This window comes from Paramormyrops kingsleyae, chromosome 3 (genome assembly GCF_048594095.1).
Source record: "Paramormyrops kingsleyae isolate MSU_618 chromosome 3, PKINGS_0.4, whole genome shotgun sequence".
NCBI classification, from domain to species: domain Eukaryota; kingdom Metazoa; phylum Chordata; class Actinopteri; order Osteoglossiformes; family Mormyridae; genus Paramormyrops; species Paramormyrops kingsleyae.
The window spans coordinates 2,311,548-2,328,006 of record NC_132799.1 but is presented as its reverse complement, the minus strand read 5'-3'; the positions used below and the strand labels follow the sequence as shown (position 1 = coordinate 2,328,006).

Sequence of the window (16,459 nt, the reverse complement as noted above, 5' to 3'; positions counted from 1 at the left end):
GAATTGGAGCTGGAACTGGGAAGTCTGGGGGAGAATTGAAACTGGAACTGGGAAGTCTGGAGGAAAATCGGAGCTGGAACTGGGAAGTCTGGGGGAGAATCAAAATTGGAACTGGGAAGTCTGGAGGAGAATCGGAGCTGGAACTGGGAAGTCTACTGGAGAATCAGAGCTGGAACTGGGAAGTCTGGGGGAGAATCAGAGCTGGAACTGGGAAGTCTGGGCGAGATTATTTCAAGGAAGCCAATTGTTTGTCATTTTTAATTCAGTCAAGACATACCTACTTAAAAGTTTGAACCTGGAGAATTCGTAAATCTTCTGGAAGGTCCCAGAACCCACAGCTGAAAACATGAAATCGTACCAGCCCAACGATGCCAGCTGCAGGTCCGAGTCTGAGCCCAAGGGTGCGCAGGAAGGCCATAGCGCCACCCGCAGGAGGATCGCCGCTAATGCGCGGGAAAGAAAACGCATGCTGGGCCTCAACTCGGCCTTTGAGCAGCTCCGCGGGGTGGTACCACGCTGGGGCCAGGACAAGAAGCTCTCCAAGTACGAGACGCTGCAGATGGCGCTGAGCTACATCCTGGCCCTCAGTCGCATCCTGACAGAGCCTCGGGGCCGTGGGGCCCCTCAGCTCCGGCTGGGGCAGCACATAGAGAACCAGCAGCCAGAACATGGTGCCCACTACACAGGGAACAGCTCCCCTAGAGGCGAAAGGAGTGAATGCATCTACTCTGCTTATGCCTACCAGTGCGATGGCTTCTATATCAGTGGCTAGGCTGGGACGCTAACTGGGGCGCTAACTGGGACGCTAATCGTGCCTTTGGGAGCAAGTGGGGGCCTACTCTTCCACTTCAGGACTGGTAAATACTTTTGTACCAAGCGTTGTTTCATTAGTCATCTGTATCAATCTGAGTGCTTGAATTTCACAAAGTGTAAAAGTCCCTACAAATACAGATGTATCTGTCAAAACGAAAGTCAGCTTGTTTTTTGGGAAAAGAAAATCCAGTGAAGAACTGAAAAATCACACTTCCTATGACTTCCTAATCAAATCAATACCAAAATGAACCTTAACAGAGGGATCAGATTTGTTTTTATTTTTCAACTTTAAATTTGTAAAATATAGATTCTACTGTTAGCCTAACTTGTCCTAGCTGACCTATAAATGTGTAATATCACTATTTCATTTATAAAAGTGTGTTTTCAGGGAAAACTCTCACTGTGTTTATTTTTGTATTGTACTGCAGAAAATAAAGTCTTCAGCCTTTTGAAACAAACAAAAACTACCGCGTGACTTTGCTAACAATGTCACCCAGACGCCGCAATTCTTACATTTTTCAGCCTCCAGAAAAGACACTTGAACGGTAACATCCTCCCTGTTGTAAGCTGTAAGCCTGCAAACTCACACCTCTGTGATGAAACCATTATCTTCACAGCAGCATCCCAAGGTGTGATGGCAGAATCTGCATTTGATATTATCTTGGCTGCACCTTCATTCACAGAAGGGATATTTTTTTTTATTAATATGTTATAATGTTTCATCCATTGCATTTCTATTTCATTACATTGAAAAAGAAATGCAATTTCTATTAAACTGCTAAGTAAAAACCCGCCATACATTAGAACCATACTGGGCGTGTCCAAGAATGTATCCTAATGATGAAAGTAGACTGAGCCAAAATCTCCAACAATATATTAATATCTAGGTACCAAAAACTTCAAAATAGCTGTAAAATCACCAGTTTGTGATTGAGCTGTTCGGAAGATGAATGAGCTGATTGAGTCAGAAAGCCTTTAAAAGAGATTATTTAAATAAAGAAAAACACACAAAGTACAGAAGTACATGTATACAAACACAAGTATATTGTGATATGCTGTAACATATGAAAATAACATTTGAATTTGTTTGAATAAATACAATAACTTTATTCACAGTAAAAGTGTTTGGTTTGGTGCAACTTTACAATTAAATATTTGCATTGATCCAGCCGCTGTCATCATAATGCATCACAAAATGTGTGTATATTTAAAAAGAGTTAAAGTTCCTCCCTCTAACTGATGCCTTGTTTATGTTTTATATTTAAATCAATGTGCTAAAATATAGTTTACAAAACTGCAGGATATCAGACCATAGACACAAGTCTTTGAAAGCACTGTGAAAAACTGTGATAAACAGTCCAAGTAAAAACTTTAAGTAGAACATTTGGGATTGGATTCATATCTACACACATGAAAGAGCAGCAAGAGATCACACCTGAAACTCAGCGAGAAAGACCTAATGTACATGCGCCCTGCCCTCTAACCAGGTCAGAGCTGGAACTACAGGCAAAAACAGACAAGAGAAAATAATTTCAGAAGTATTTCATGCAAGAGTGAAAGCGATCAGTGAATTACAATCATCTCACTGCTGTATTGGCAATCACTGGATCACTGTTTCACAACCTGCACACACCCGTAATCAGGTGTCTAAATGAGTAGGTGCTAATGTCTGTGCGTTCCCCTGATTGGCTTCTTAGCTGAATCATGCCTGTGGCTGGCGATTAGTATAACTGAGTCAGTATTCTGAGTATAACTGAGTCAGTATTCTAAGTGAGTCAGTATTCTAATAAAACTGACTCAGTATTCCAAGTATAAATGAATCGATATTCTATGTGTAACTGAGTTAGTATTCTGAGTATAACTGAGTCAGTATTCTGAGTATAACTGAGGCAGTATTCTAAGTGAGTCAGTATTCTAATAAAACTGACTCAGTATTCCAAGTATAAATGAATCGATATTCTATGTGTAACTTAGTTAGTATTCTGAGTATAACTGAGTCAGTATTCTGAGTATAACTGAGTCAGTATTCTGAGTATAACTGAGTCAATATTCCAAGTGAGTCAATATTCTAATAAAACCGAGTCAGTATTTTAAGTATACTTGAGTCAATATTCTAAGTGTAACTGAATCAGTATTCTAAGTAAAACTGGGTCAGTATTCTAAGTATAATTGACTTAATCTTTTAATATTTTAATATGGTAACACCTTCACATGATTTTTAATCCACTCCGTAAATAAAATAGATTTAATGATGTTTGCAGCATTTTGAGTGGCAAGCCTAATCTCACAGATAAGATTAATATAGCTAGAGTTTTGTGTACTTTGCTTGCTGCTATCAGTAACTGTTAGGACACATTTCTACCGTTAACTAGACAAAACAAAAATCTTGTAAAGAACTTAAGCTGTAAAAGCAAGATAAAAACCATTATAGCCACAAAATCAGAGAAAGTGGACAGAGAATGAACAGAGAACCATTTCACTTGTTGAACCCTGGGCCTGATTTATCAAGAGCGAAATGTGCACCATTTGATGTATGTAAAGATTTCATTTGATCTGAAAAATGTGCCCCACTGTGAACATTAAATGCTTCTTCAGTCAGAAAGGTGCAGATTCGGCTCAGCTACTGATGATTAATAACTCAGGGTCCCAGGGTAGGAGAGAGTGGAAGAAACAACAACAAAATATTTAACACACAGCCCTTCTGGCAATGATGCTGCATATGCTTTTACCAAGATGTAGGCCAGGATGGGGGGGGGGCAGATTGGATTGAGGGGGGGTCAGAGGAGCTGCAGATTACAGGGACCTCCTGCTGTCTGGCCTTCTACAGCTCCTCACTCTCCAGGGCCGCTTCCACGGGCGAGCTGGAGAACAGGATGGGGCTGTTGTCTGCGTTGGGGAAGGCGGACATGACGTCAAGGCCCTGGCCAACCAGGGCGGCGTAGCGGCTACTCGGGGGGCGGGCTTTCCTCATGGGGGGCGGGATCTGCTGGTGCCACTGGGCTGCAGAAGGGAGACAGGGACACAGAGGGAAGTGGAGGGCGTCAGCACCGGGGGGGGGGGGGGGGGAGACAGGGGTCTTCAGGAGACGTTAGAGAAGCAGGGGGAGGGGATGAGAGGTCAGGGCAGTCTGACAAGACAAAGCCTTTAGGACGAGCAGCGGCCAGAACCAGGGCTGCAGTTATGGAGCTGAAGAAGAGGCTGAGACAGTGAGATTAGAGCCTTTCCCGCACCCGGCATCCCTGCGGAAAGTTCCGGAAGGTGTTAGCCGCCCCTCGTAGAGAGGGCTGTTAAGACAGTGCCGCTGCTGGGTGGGTGGGCATGCATGCGCGTGTACGTCTGCGTCTGCCTGTCTGCAGGCAGGTTCCTTTGCCATGCAAGGGAGCTACAGTGATTTAACAGAAGGGTGGGGGGGCAGAAAAGGGGCCTGAAGGTGTTTAATATGGTAAGGTGGGGCTGGGGGGGGGGCACTTTACTACCAGGAAACATGAAGTATGAAGAGTCCTCACTTAGTATCCTAGTAGCAGACCAGGGAAAGGTCACACTCCACACAGCAAGAGGGAAAGAAGAGGAGCTCCCTGGAGCTCCCTGGCGCCCTACGCTTAAGACCTGAACTCAATAATCCTAGAGCTTGATGTAATGTTTCGAATAACTGCAAGAGTGAAAATAAATTGTGTTGAAAACAGCAAATGCATGAAGAGCAGGTCTGACTCTTGCGATGCTCCACGTGAAATGCAGTATTTTAGTGCAGCTACAGATTTCAATAAAACTCTGTGCCGATATCTGCTTCCATTACCACCGTTCAATTTAGACCACACAGCTAGGTGGTTGTCATGACGATGTTTATGATTGACGGAAGTCCCAGAAGATGTTCAGGAACGAGGCGGAGAGACTCGCTAGGGACCTTTATCATTTTCAACACAATTTGTTTTTCAGTGCTTGTAAAAAACATACTTGAAGATCCTGATATTGAAGTTATTTTTGGTTACGACTATGTTATATAATCACACAGCTCCAGTGACTGAATGTAACAGTTTTTAATCTTGAATCATTATTCCTATCTCCAACACTGGGAGTACATTTGCAAAGACATTAAATGATGAATACTGCTATCCTCTCTGCATCTGATATCTTACCATATATGTCTAGCCTGGCTGTGCACGAGCCTATCCCTGCTTCATTTTTAGCTGATACCGTGTACCAACCAGCATCCTCTTTCCTGGTTGGCTGAATCAGCAGGCAAACATATCCTGTGGCATCCTGGTGCATGCTGGGATCAAAAGATAAACGTCTTCAATTAGAGTTTGTATATAAGCAATGTTCTCAAAAATGTGTGGAAAAAAATTACAGAAAAACTAAAAAAAAAAAAAAAAAGACAAAAGTTGAAGTAAATAAATGACCAAGATGGCGCAAACCAGAAAGAGAGGCCTGAGGTAAGGATGTAAGTCTATAACTGTGTCACTGAAGTCGTCTGAGAAAATGCCAGTTAAAATCCTGTCAGAGGCAGTGAAGAATGCCACAGGATCACACTGGAGGATGAAAGTCTCACAAAGTCAGTGCCTCGATGCAGTGCCAGTGAAGAATGCCACAGGATCACACTGGAGGATGAAAGTCTCACAAAGTCAGTGTCTCGATGCAGTGCCAGTGAAGACTGCAACAGGATCACACTGTATCCACCATTTTAAAGTCTCATAGAGAGTCTAGGTCATAGTCTAGGTAAAACTGGACAAAGTGATTCACCATGTTTTTCCAGTTTCTAAGTGTGTATCTGAAATTAACTTGCAGGGTTTATAGGATGCTTATAGTCAGGGATACACATGACTGGTACACAAGTGTGCATTTGCCAAATAAAGTGACACAATCTGCAAATGCTTGTCATAATTACCATGCATTTTAACCTTTATACCATGAGTGCAGTAAGCATTAGCATATAAAGGTTATAATGCACTGAAATTTTAACTTATTTTACTCATAAAATAAGTATGCATTTGCACCGTTACGATAAGATGCTGCGTTTGTGCATCCCTAGTTATGGAGTTAAAACCTAAAGTGAACAGACTGGCGCTGGTCCCTCTAAATGGCAGAGCTGCAGTTTGCGAGCACAGAGAGCAGAGAGCCCAGAGGTCGCTGTACATCTGCTACGAAAAGCAACAGAGTGAGACGACGGTGACAAACGAAAAGCAAACATGTTTTAGGAATCATATGAAGCCCTTTTCCACTTCACACTTCCGCCCTGGTGATTCCCTGCCAAGGCTGCACCTTCACCAGGCCTCCTGTGCGCAGCATCATGCTGGAAATGTGGCTCTGCTTTAAAAACAGGCTGAAGCCACATTTGTTATGTGGCAGCAGGTTCCTCTCTTTGCTGCAGCCAAATCCTCTTTCTGCTCTGAAAATGGTTATTCTGTCCTGAAATATCAGAAATAGCAGCAGCCGACGTGTGTCTCCTCTAACCTCCTGTAGAAGCAGCTCTTACCTCATCCTCTCCCTGTTAGGGGGGATGCTTTCGTTATCCTTCTTCCAGTAAATGACGGGGGGGGGCATGCCCGCCACCCTGCACTCCAGTCTGACCGGCATCCCCTCAGCAATGCCGATGTTCTGGAACCTCTCCAAGAACATGGGGACCTTCCTCACTTCCTTCTCTAAAATAAGATCACACAAACCTCCTTATATCTTTGAATTGCATCCTTATTGTTACATTTTGCATCAGTCATGGTGTCCTTCATGCATCGATTCTACACATGACACTGTATTCCAGTGTTTCCCAGCCCAGTCCATGGGACCCCCCCCCCCCCTCCCAGCGCACCTGAACTGAATAATCAAACAATCAAGAACACTGAATACCTGGTACCGGTGTGCTCTGAGCTGCGAGGCTGCAAAAATGGGGACTGAGGGGGGGGTCCCTGGACCAGCTTGGGAAACACCACAGTATTCTACTAAAATGCCCTCAGATTTGATAAGCCTTACCCATAACGGTTAATTCCAGAGAGAAGGAATTCTGTCCTGCCTTGTTGGTGGCAATGCAGGTGAAGGTGCCGGCGTCGCCCTTCGTCAGCGGGTCGATGAGCAGTGAATGGACCCCGTTCTCCCGAACTAGCATCCTGTGCCTCAGATCTGGCACCATCGGTCGCCCATTGCGAAGCCATATCAGCTCTGGGTTTGGTAACCCACTCACCTGAGCAGAAGCCATGACCGTCAACACAAACCTCCACAAGCGGCCAGATTAGTCCTCTTTCATTTTTATGAAGTCTATCAAGATGAAGTCCTTGAAGGAAGCTGGGTTCCAATCCTAAATACGGTGTGGAGTGAGCACTCCAGAATCTACCAAGGTAACTTCTGCAAGAAGTTTTATTTAGAGGAGCATTTACATCTAAGACTAAGAAGCATCTTCAGCGATGGAAACAATATCAAGACAACCTTCCCCTGAGGACTTATCTGAAATACCTTGCAATCCAGCCTGCAGAGTTTCCCTTCATGAGCCATCATGTCGCCAGGGACTTGCAGGAAGTGAGGCTGAAAAAACCTCTCTTGTATGGGCTCACCTTCCTCGACTTCTTGTGATCGGGAATTAACTCTACAAAGATGCCATGGGAATAAGGTACAGAAGTGGTTCTCAAACTTTTTGGATCGGGTACCACTCTGGATCAAACCCAAGCAGCCAAATACCACATGAGTGAAAGAAATATCACAGTGACCTGAATCACAGTAACAAATGACTGAGTACCACTGCTGTGCCTGTACCACAGTATGAGCATCACTGAGGTAGAGGATTTGCTACATAAACTCTGTTTTACTACTAAAGTATACAGTATCAAACGTTGGTCAGCTTTTAATTTACAGACCAAACAAAGAATGTGCTTCTCCATTTCATACCTTTGAGTATGAATCATCGGTGTGAGTCGACGCCGGACTGGACCAGTCTGAACAATCAGGTGACCAGAACAACTGCTCCTCCCCTGTAGAATAGAGCAGAGCCCCAAAGAACAGATCAAACACAGAAATCCACCCAACCTGCCCATCCCTGCAAGAAAGTGTCAAATACCTGGGGGTTAGCAGCCATAACTGTGTAGTTGCCATCGTCATCACTGGTGACAGCCTCAATTTGCAAGGAACAGGTGCCATCGCCCTCTCTCACTCTCTTATAGTGTTCATTTTTCTTTAATATCTGTTTTCCATCCTTAAACCAATAGACCTGAAGAAGGTTTTCACTTGTGAGTTTCACCAAGGCAAGCAGAGCAACAGCAATTTGTCCCTATTGGGCAGGACACAGCACGTCACCTTCGGAATGGGGATCCCCACGACTTTGCAGGTGAACGCCACCGGGACGCCCTCCATAGCCCGGAAGTTCTTCAGCTTCTTGTCGAATATGGGGGCAATGCACTTGCCTGTGGGGATCTCGTCGTGATGGACCTCGTCATCAGACTCTTCGACGGGCGTTCGCTCTAGCCGGAACTCGATCTCACTCATGAGCCTCTGTTCAAAGTTGGATACCTTGTACTCCTGTGAAAGACACAACCTCTTAACTCATATGAAAGCTGTGGGAAAATATATTCGTAACATACACTATGGATATTATGCATAATATTGTACACAAATGAGGAAAATAAGGCAAACTGTAGTTATTTTGTGTTGTTAGCTGTGCTCCAAACTATCTGTACCATTTCAGTATGGTGCCATTCGGACTTCGAAGTGCTCCAACTATCCACCCATACATTACAGAGACCTAGACTGAACACTGATTTTGTTTGTACTGCTCATTTGTTTGCACTTACTAATCATTTTGTACACTGTACATCTGCAGTTTAGACTTGTATCACTGCATCTTGTCACATTTCCTCACACAATCACTCACACTGTACATCTGCAGTTTAGACTTGTATCACTGCATCTTGTCACATTTCCTCACACAATCACGCACACTGTACATCTGCAGTTTAGACTTGTATCACTGCATCTTGTCACATTTCCTCACACAATCACTCACACTGTACATCTGCAGTTTAGACTTGTATCACTGCATCTTGTCACATTTCCTCACACAATCACGCACACTGTACATCTGCAGTTTAGACTTGTATCACTGCATCTTGTCACATTTCCTCACACAATCACTCACACTGTACATCTGCAGTTTAGACTTGTATCACTGCATCTTGTCACATTTCCTCACACAATCACGCACACTGTACATCTGCAGTTTAGACTTGTATCACTGCATCTTGTCACATTTCCTCACACAATCACGCACACTGTACATCTGCAGTTTAGACTTGTATCACTGCATCTTGTCACATTTCCTCACACAATCACGCACACTGTACATCTGCAGTTTAGACTTGTATCACTGCATCTTGTCACATTTCCTCACACAATCACGCACACTGTACATCTGCAGTTTAGACTTGTATCACTGCATCTTGTCACATTTCCTCACACAATCACGCACACTGTACATCCTGTCTGCACCTTACGGCACAAGCTACCTCATGCATATTTTGCACAGAACCATAATGTACAATTATATTCATAATCCATCTATAATTTATTTGTAATGTATTGTTTTTTTCTATTCGTTTTTTCTATTTGTATTTGTATTTCATTGGTTCTATACCTGTACTCAGCACAATGACAATAAAGTTGAGTCTAATCTAATCTAATCTAATCTAATCACACTTCTATGCACACCAGGAGCAATTCAGAGACACCAATTAACCTGGGCAACATGTTTTTGGTCCCTGGATGAACACTAAGAGAAACATGCTGCACACAGAAAGGAGGAGACCCAGACAGAGCATGGAGCTTTGGTACGACAGCCCTACACACACCCCCACTGCCTCAAGGGGGGTCAGAGCCCAGCGATGCCTGTCAACTTTAAAGGGAGAGCTCGTGTGTAGGAAAGGGAATGACAAATCAAGGCAGATCATGCCAAAGAAGCTCTTTGGATTCCTCAGTCCCAGGACCACAGCACCACAGGTTCAGACAAGAATAGGCATAAACATGGTGTGCTTCAGGAACAGAAGAGAGGGGTGTTTCCACTGGAAGGCAGTGCCCAGTGCACTGGGGGAAACTACAGACAAAGCATATGCCAGGAGTGGATTTATTGACTGGCTTCTTAACCCATAACTCACCTGAAAAAGCACGATAAAGCAAGTCAAACCACCGGCTTCGAAAACACTGGGAACCCATTACCATAACTGATTTTGTGTTATCCACACAAGCAAGTGATACTGCTCACGTGCTAAAATCTAGGTATTTGCATTTTAAAACAATAATGACAATACAGCTTTGCTATGTGACAACCCACAAGCCAGAGGAACACAATAAATATATGATTCAGGTAGCAGGGATGTGATTGCATCCTAGCACTCTGCTGCCCCCTGGTGATGACAGCTGTTCATGCATTCACTGTGCTCTTCTCATAAAGGGAGAACATGATGATGATGATGTGAAATCAGGAAGAAACAGTACTGTAGGGCCCCTTTCCAGTTTGAGGACAATCATTCATTAAGTAACTTGTGGTTGTTTCACACAAAATATACAAAGAATCACATCTCTGATATTAGACAAAGCATATTATCCTACATTGTAGACATCTCTTAATTAATAGAGATTGATATTTCTAGCTCAAAGTCAGGCTGAAATGTATTAATCTTTCAAGGCATAAGGATTGTGATGTTAGTTTGTGTTCAGTCTTGGTGAAACTCCACTTAACCTTCAGTGATCTGGCGACCCTGATCTCCTGTACAGTGAGTAACATCCTGCAAACACTGCTTCTCATTGCTGTATTTAAAATCCATGCTTTACCACGATCATCGTAATCACAATGCACGGAGCACGGAGTCCTTTCATTTCTGTGCGTTTCTTAACCTTTTGTCTGACATGCTGTAGAAACGCTTGGTTAATGTCCTCATGGCAAACATCTCCAGTGCTGACCGACCGCCAGCCTGCATTCTCACGTGCAGAGTATCTATTATTATCATACACAAATCATCATCATCATACAGCCTAGCTACGTTTAGTAGCGTTAATACTCGGGTCAGTGTTTGATTCCATACTGCCATCAAAATCACTCTGCCGTTTCTGAACCAGGAAAAGCTGTCGGTGTGATGGTACAGCTCTCATGTAACACATGTTCAGACGCTTTTATCCAAAGCGATGTAGAATGGAGAATGCAGGATCAGCTAAACCCTGGGGCGATGGGGGGAGGGTTAAGGGCCTTGCCCAAGGGCCCGATGGTGAAATCACTCTGGCATCCCTGGGATTTGAACCGGCGACCTTCCGATCACGAGTCCTACCCCACTGAGCCACATGTGCGGCTTCACTCAACTTTCAGCTTTATAGTTCTGAGGCTCGGGGTAGTGCACAGTTAACAACAGGAAATCTCCCCAACAGGAAGTCCCTCAAGCAGGAAGTCTCCCCAACAGGAAGTCCCTCAAGCAGGAAGTCTCCCCAACAGGAAGTCCCTCAAGCAGGAAGTCTCCCCAACAGGAAGTCCTTCCAACAGGAAGTCCCTGCACCTAGTAACATCAGATCAGACCTGTGTACTCGGTCAGTCCAGAGGCTACGACCAGGCCTGAGAGAGCCTTGGGTCACTGTGCATTTCCTGCTTAGAGTGAGGTGTGTGCGTGCACGTGAGCGAGATTTCAACCGTGTGAATCCATGCAGGATATAAATAAAGTCAGTGACGCATTGAAGCTGAAGCATTTTAAGCAAATCCTGAGCAGTGAAAATACACGCTGTGCCCATTGTGAGGTGAGCAAGGCCATCGCTGTCGGGGGAACATTCCGGTACCTCGTCATAGTTAATGACAGCTGCAGGATTGTTTGGTCCAAGCAGTCTGGCTTTCCCTTCATAAGTCAGCCTCTATGAGGGGATATGATGGGATGGGCAATGAATAGCAAGGCACACACAGGCATGTACACAGACAGCCACAGGAGGGCGCCAATACGCACACAGGCATGTACACAGACAGCTACAGGAGGGCGCCAATACGCACACAGGCAAATACATAGAAAGCCACAGTAGGGCACTGATACACACAGGTGTATACATAGACAGTCACACACACAGACACAAACACACACACACACACAGACACAAACACACACAGGCATAAACACAGACAGACACCCACACACACACACACAGACACAAACACACACACACACAGACACAAACACACACAGGCATAAACACAGACAGACACCCACACACACACGCACAGACACAAACACACACACACAGACACAAACACACACAGGCATAAACACAGACAGACACCCACACACACACACCCACACACACACACACAGACACAAACACACACAGGCATAAACACAGACAGACACCCACACACACACACCCACACACACACACACAGACACAAACACACACAGGCATAAACACAGGCATAAACACAGACAGACACCCACACACACACACCCACACACACACACACAGACACAAACATACACAGGCATAAACACAGACAGACACCCACACACTCATTCTTGCTCCCCATGATCACACACACCCTCTCTCAAACACACACACACACACCATAAAAAGGCAGCACATTGTCCATAAAAACATACAATATACAATAACTGGATCTGAATATGATAAATATGCGTATGGATATGGTCAGTAAAAAATATAAGGGACAAGATGATGGAAATTTCATAGAAGTAGAAAATAAGACAGAACCGGCCTTATTGATTAAAGGCATTTTCTTGTAATGTCTATAAAGATTTCTTTTAACAACACACATTTAGACACATGCATGTCCTCCTGAGACCCCACCCATTCATTTATGTCCATTGTAGTGGACATTTTGTTTTTGCATCTTTTCACTGATGTAAGGAAACATATTTATTGCTGTTGTACACTAAAGAGGACATGCTGTGAAATTAAAAATAAAAATAAATTTGAAAAAATCTAAATTGTAAGATGTCTTATTTCCTCCAAAGACAAATAACCTAAAATTTAAGGACACTTTTTCCCTTGGGTCTCAGGAGGATATATACACAAAAGAGAGCTATCAGTTATATGAAGGCCCTTGCCTCAGACACACACATTCTCCTGAAATGTAGGTCTGTTACTATGAGTTCATCTGTGAGCCACATTCAGCACATCTGCTGATACTCAGCACAAAGAGGGCGAGGCTGGTGCAGCATCTGTATGCCAGCGCGTGGGGACAAAGAGCAAAGAGCAAGCATTACATCACCATGTAGCAACACTGTTTTCATCGCCATGGCAACCGCTCCTTCTACGAATGTGCCCGTGCAAAGCACACAAGGAAAATGTGCTGTCCAGCAGGGGGAGCCGAGCAGGGCCGAGCATGCGCCTGCATGGCCCCGGGGATTGTGGGACCCCAAGCTCATGCTGTGACATCCATCACAGCACCTCCCCGTTCACCAGCAGCCTTTCAGAGCAGCAGAAAGCCCAGAACGCCAAGCCGCAGCCTGAGGCCATGGAGAGTGCCTATATACTGTTTTAGTGAACAAAGGACTTATGGGTCATTTCTTTGGTTGCCTTGGTAGCCAGTCAGAGACAGAAGTGTAAGAGAGGGGGGGGGTGGGACAAGTTCTGAGCACCAGGGAAAAACAACAACCACAGCAGTATCTGACCTTAGTTTTCCAGTAATAAATGAAGGAACATGATAAGAATCCACCCCAAAAGGGATCGTCACAATCCAGAGGTATCCAGGTTCCCTCAGGAAGGTCTCACACATGTATATTCATCCACTCATGGTATAAACAGTGTCACAGGTAAAGTGAGTGTCGGGGTGTGCAGTGCTGGGGTGTGCAGTGTCGGGGCGTGCACTGCGTCCATGCTGTCACTGCATCCGCATCCCGTACCTGCTGCCCATTTCGACCATGTTGCTCCCGCAGTCGCAGCTTCCTCTCCAGGTCGTTCATCACGGTCTCTTTGCCGTCGCGGATGTCGTCATCTGACACAGGGTGAGCTGGTCTGGACAGCTTCCGCACCAGGCCCTGAGGTGACCTGGGGACAGGTGAGGGGACACAGCAGTGTCCAGACAGCAGCTGGGTCAACAGGAGCCCAGACACTGGGGGGGGGACTTGCCTGGGGGAAAACGGGACAATCGATCCACTGGCACCATCCACCACTCAGAAACGCCCCCCTGCCCCATGCAAATTTAATCAACAGCTCAAATTTTACTCACGGTTCTAAAAAGGAAGGGGGGGGCATTTGCAGTGATGGGTACAGCTATCCGTTAGCTTCGATATCCGCTAATTCCAAAGTTTAATTCGATATCACTAAACCGATATCCCACTAAAACATTTAATGGAAGCTCATTATAACCACTAACCACTAACTTAAATTATATGAATTTAGCTTGATTTGGTTTTTTGCTCTGAAACCCTTAACAATGGTATATTTAGGACTTTCCAGAATAAAGTTTCCAGAATAAATCTGCATTGATATTTTGTTTCTATGATAATCTGTTTTGTCTGCAAAGCCCTATTTCACAACTGGCCCATGCCGATATTTTGCCCTTGAGATCAGAAACAAGCCTCATTAGTTCAGGGATAACCAATCAGATTGTAGAGGAAGCAACTAGGGGAGGCGGGACCAACCAATCAGAGGGAACAATAGGGGAACAATAACCCACTTACAGGACAGGGGCGCTCTTGGGTAGCCCCATCTCATTGGTGGGGGGGGACGTGGGCAGCGAGGGCAGCACAGAGCTGAGGAAGGCCACGGGGTCCTGGATGGGGCTGGGACTGGAGCAGCTTGAGGTAGGCGAGGACACCTGGGGGGGAGACTGGGCGCGTATGGCTGGGGCGGGGGGCTTGTGGACAGGGGAGGGTAGGAACGTTGGTGGGCTGGACGGGGGCTGCAGGACCCGGGTGGGAAACTGCCTTGGGAACATTGCGTGCTGATTGGGTGTCGGGGAGAAAGGCGGGAGCCCGGAATTCACAGGCAGTTTCTGCTGGATCTGTGCAGCCAGGGCATTGAGCATGGGCACAGGGGAGTCAGTGGTGCACAGACTCCGGGACGGGGACTGCGTCTGGGCGGCAATGAACTCCTTGGGCCTGGTGTAGCTGAAGCCTTGTGCCATGTTTGCTCCACTGGGGGGGGCTCCGGGGGCCACAGGCGCCTGGGTGATGGGAAGGTTCACGGGGCCGTGCCGAGGCTCATGGTGGGAGGGGGGAGAACAGGGTGCGGGATCGGGGACGCTCGGAGGGGCCGAGTCCTGCTTTTGCTCGAGGAGAACCTGGTTATGGAGGATCTGAAGCTGGGCAGGGTCCCTGCAGAGACAGGAAGTAAACAGTGAGTCGGACAGGGGTCAAGGGTCACAGCCCAGGGCGCTCATAGTCCCAAAGTAGTTATGGGCAAACTGGGACCAGAGAGACACTGACACCATCAAATCCAGTCATGGTCAAAATGAGTCCCAGAGTCACAGACACCATCAAATCCAGTCATGGTCAAAATGAGTCCCAGAGTCACAGACACCATCAACTGCAGTTACAGTAGAAATGAGACCACAGAGTCACAGACACCATCAAATGCCGTCACATATTCTAGTTTGAATATTCCAAACAACAGGATTATAAGGCTGAATAAATTTGTTTTCTGCAATGTAGTCAAAATTCAGACTGTACGATAATTCTTTTCAAAATACACACGGGAATCCAAAGTAAAGAAAGTAGAATAATAGATTTTGAAATGTCAAGAATTGAAGGAAAACACAAATGCACATTCAGTTATTGCTCAAACGATCGAATCACACTAATAAAATGCTTCTCCCACAAGAGTGTACAATTAAGCAACATTTAATATCACTTAAACTGATTAACGCTAAACTAAAACAGACTATATTTCCATATATTTTGTTACAATTACTTCTCGTCTCACGAAAATTTAAAACGGACCTTTAAAAAGAAAAACTGAGGCAGTATCTTATATCAATACAAGAATTACAAAAAGTCAGTCATGATCAGGTCTGTCTTACCTGTTTGCGGCTTGTGCTAATTTAATCAAACTACTTTGGAATGCTGTGAAATGATGATCGCAAATCACCTTGATTTCAGATGCAGCGTGACGGGGTGTCATTTATGGGGAAACTGTGGAACCATCTGCCCACGTGCCGATTCCAAGTCACTAAATCTGCCCCAAGCTTTTACTTCTCAGACATTTTAATATCGTCCTTTGCTATCGATGTTCTCCCGCGGAAGGCTGCCGCATGACACGGCACAGTAAGCAGGCTTTAACCGTGTATATCAATATGGTCCCTCGACCTTAAAAGCAGAATCAGCCCGAGGCCAAGGGGAGGGACTCAGAGTAGAGGAGAAGGTGGAGGGACGGAGGGGGCCCACTGCAAAATTTACCCACGGGGGGGGGGGGGGGACCTTTCTGTGGCTAAGAAGTAGAAGCTCCCAGCAGCTTGTGATTGTATCCTGTGGCCACAGGGGGCCAAACAGGGGCCCCAGGCTGACTGGCTGTGTCTCAGGGGCCCCACAGAGCCGTCAGAGCTGAAGCTGTCCACCTACCCAGCGCCAGCCTCTGGGCATATAAGGCAAGGAAGGTTCTGGATGTTTATGTACACCTTGGCATGGAGGCACAGTCTTCAGAAGGCAGAATGCCAGGGGAGACAAGCGGCCCTCGCAAGCAGCAGCCACATTAT

At 45.5% G+C, this 16,459-nt stretch overlaps 2 protein-coding genes across 8 annotated transcripts in view; one reads left to right on the top strand and one right to left on the bottom strand.

The window, feature by feature from the left end:
- The first annotated feature begins 346 nt into the window (after positions 1–346).
- Positions 347–772, top strand: atoh7 (atonal bHLH transcription factor 7). Its single transcript, XM_023833769.1, has one exon. It carries the CDS (start codon positions 347–349, stop codon positions 770–772), a length of 426 nt encoding a protein of 141 aa, XP_023689537.1.
- A 1,062-nt stretch (positions 773–1,834) lies between these two features.
- The window catches only part of mypn (myopalladin), a 30,300-nt gene continuing 15,675 nt past the window's right edge, over positions 1,835–16,459 (bottom strand). For 3 of the 7 annotated variants that reach the window (XM_023833751.2, XM_023833749.2, XM_023833750.2), the window contains 11 exons: positions 14,448–15,083; positions 13,668–13,812; positions 11,599–11,670; positions 8,086–8,307; positions 7,850–7,999; positions 7,681–7,763; positions 7,252–7,381; positions 6,775–6,982; positions 6,284–6,449; positions 4,947–5,080; positions 1,835–3,813 (listed from right to left, as the gene is read on the bottom strand). In XM_023833751.2, the coding sequence (XP_023689519.2) occupies positions 3,635–3,813; positions 4,947–5,080; positions 6,284–6,449; positions 6,775–6,982; positions 7,252–7,381; positions 7,681–7,763; positions 7,850–7,999; positions 8,086–8,307; positions 11,599–11,670; positions 13,668–13,812; positions 14,448–15,083 (2,125 nt within the window). In that variant the 3' untranslated portion in view covers positions 1,835–3,634. Of the gene's footprint in view, positions 3,814–4,946; positions 5,081–6,283; positions 6,450–6,774; positions 6,983–7,251; positions 7,382–7,680; positions 7,764–7,849; positions 8,000–8,085; positions 8,308–11,598; positions 11,671–13,667; positions 13,813–14,447; positions 15,084–15,787; positions 16,159–16,459 lie in introns of those variants that run through there. The other 4 variants (XM_023833755.2, XM_023833752.2, XM_072709371.1 and 1 more) reach the window with 3 other exon arrangements.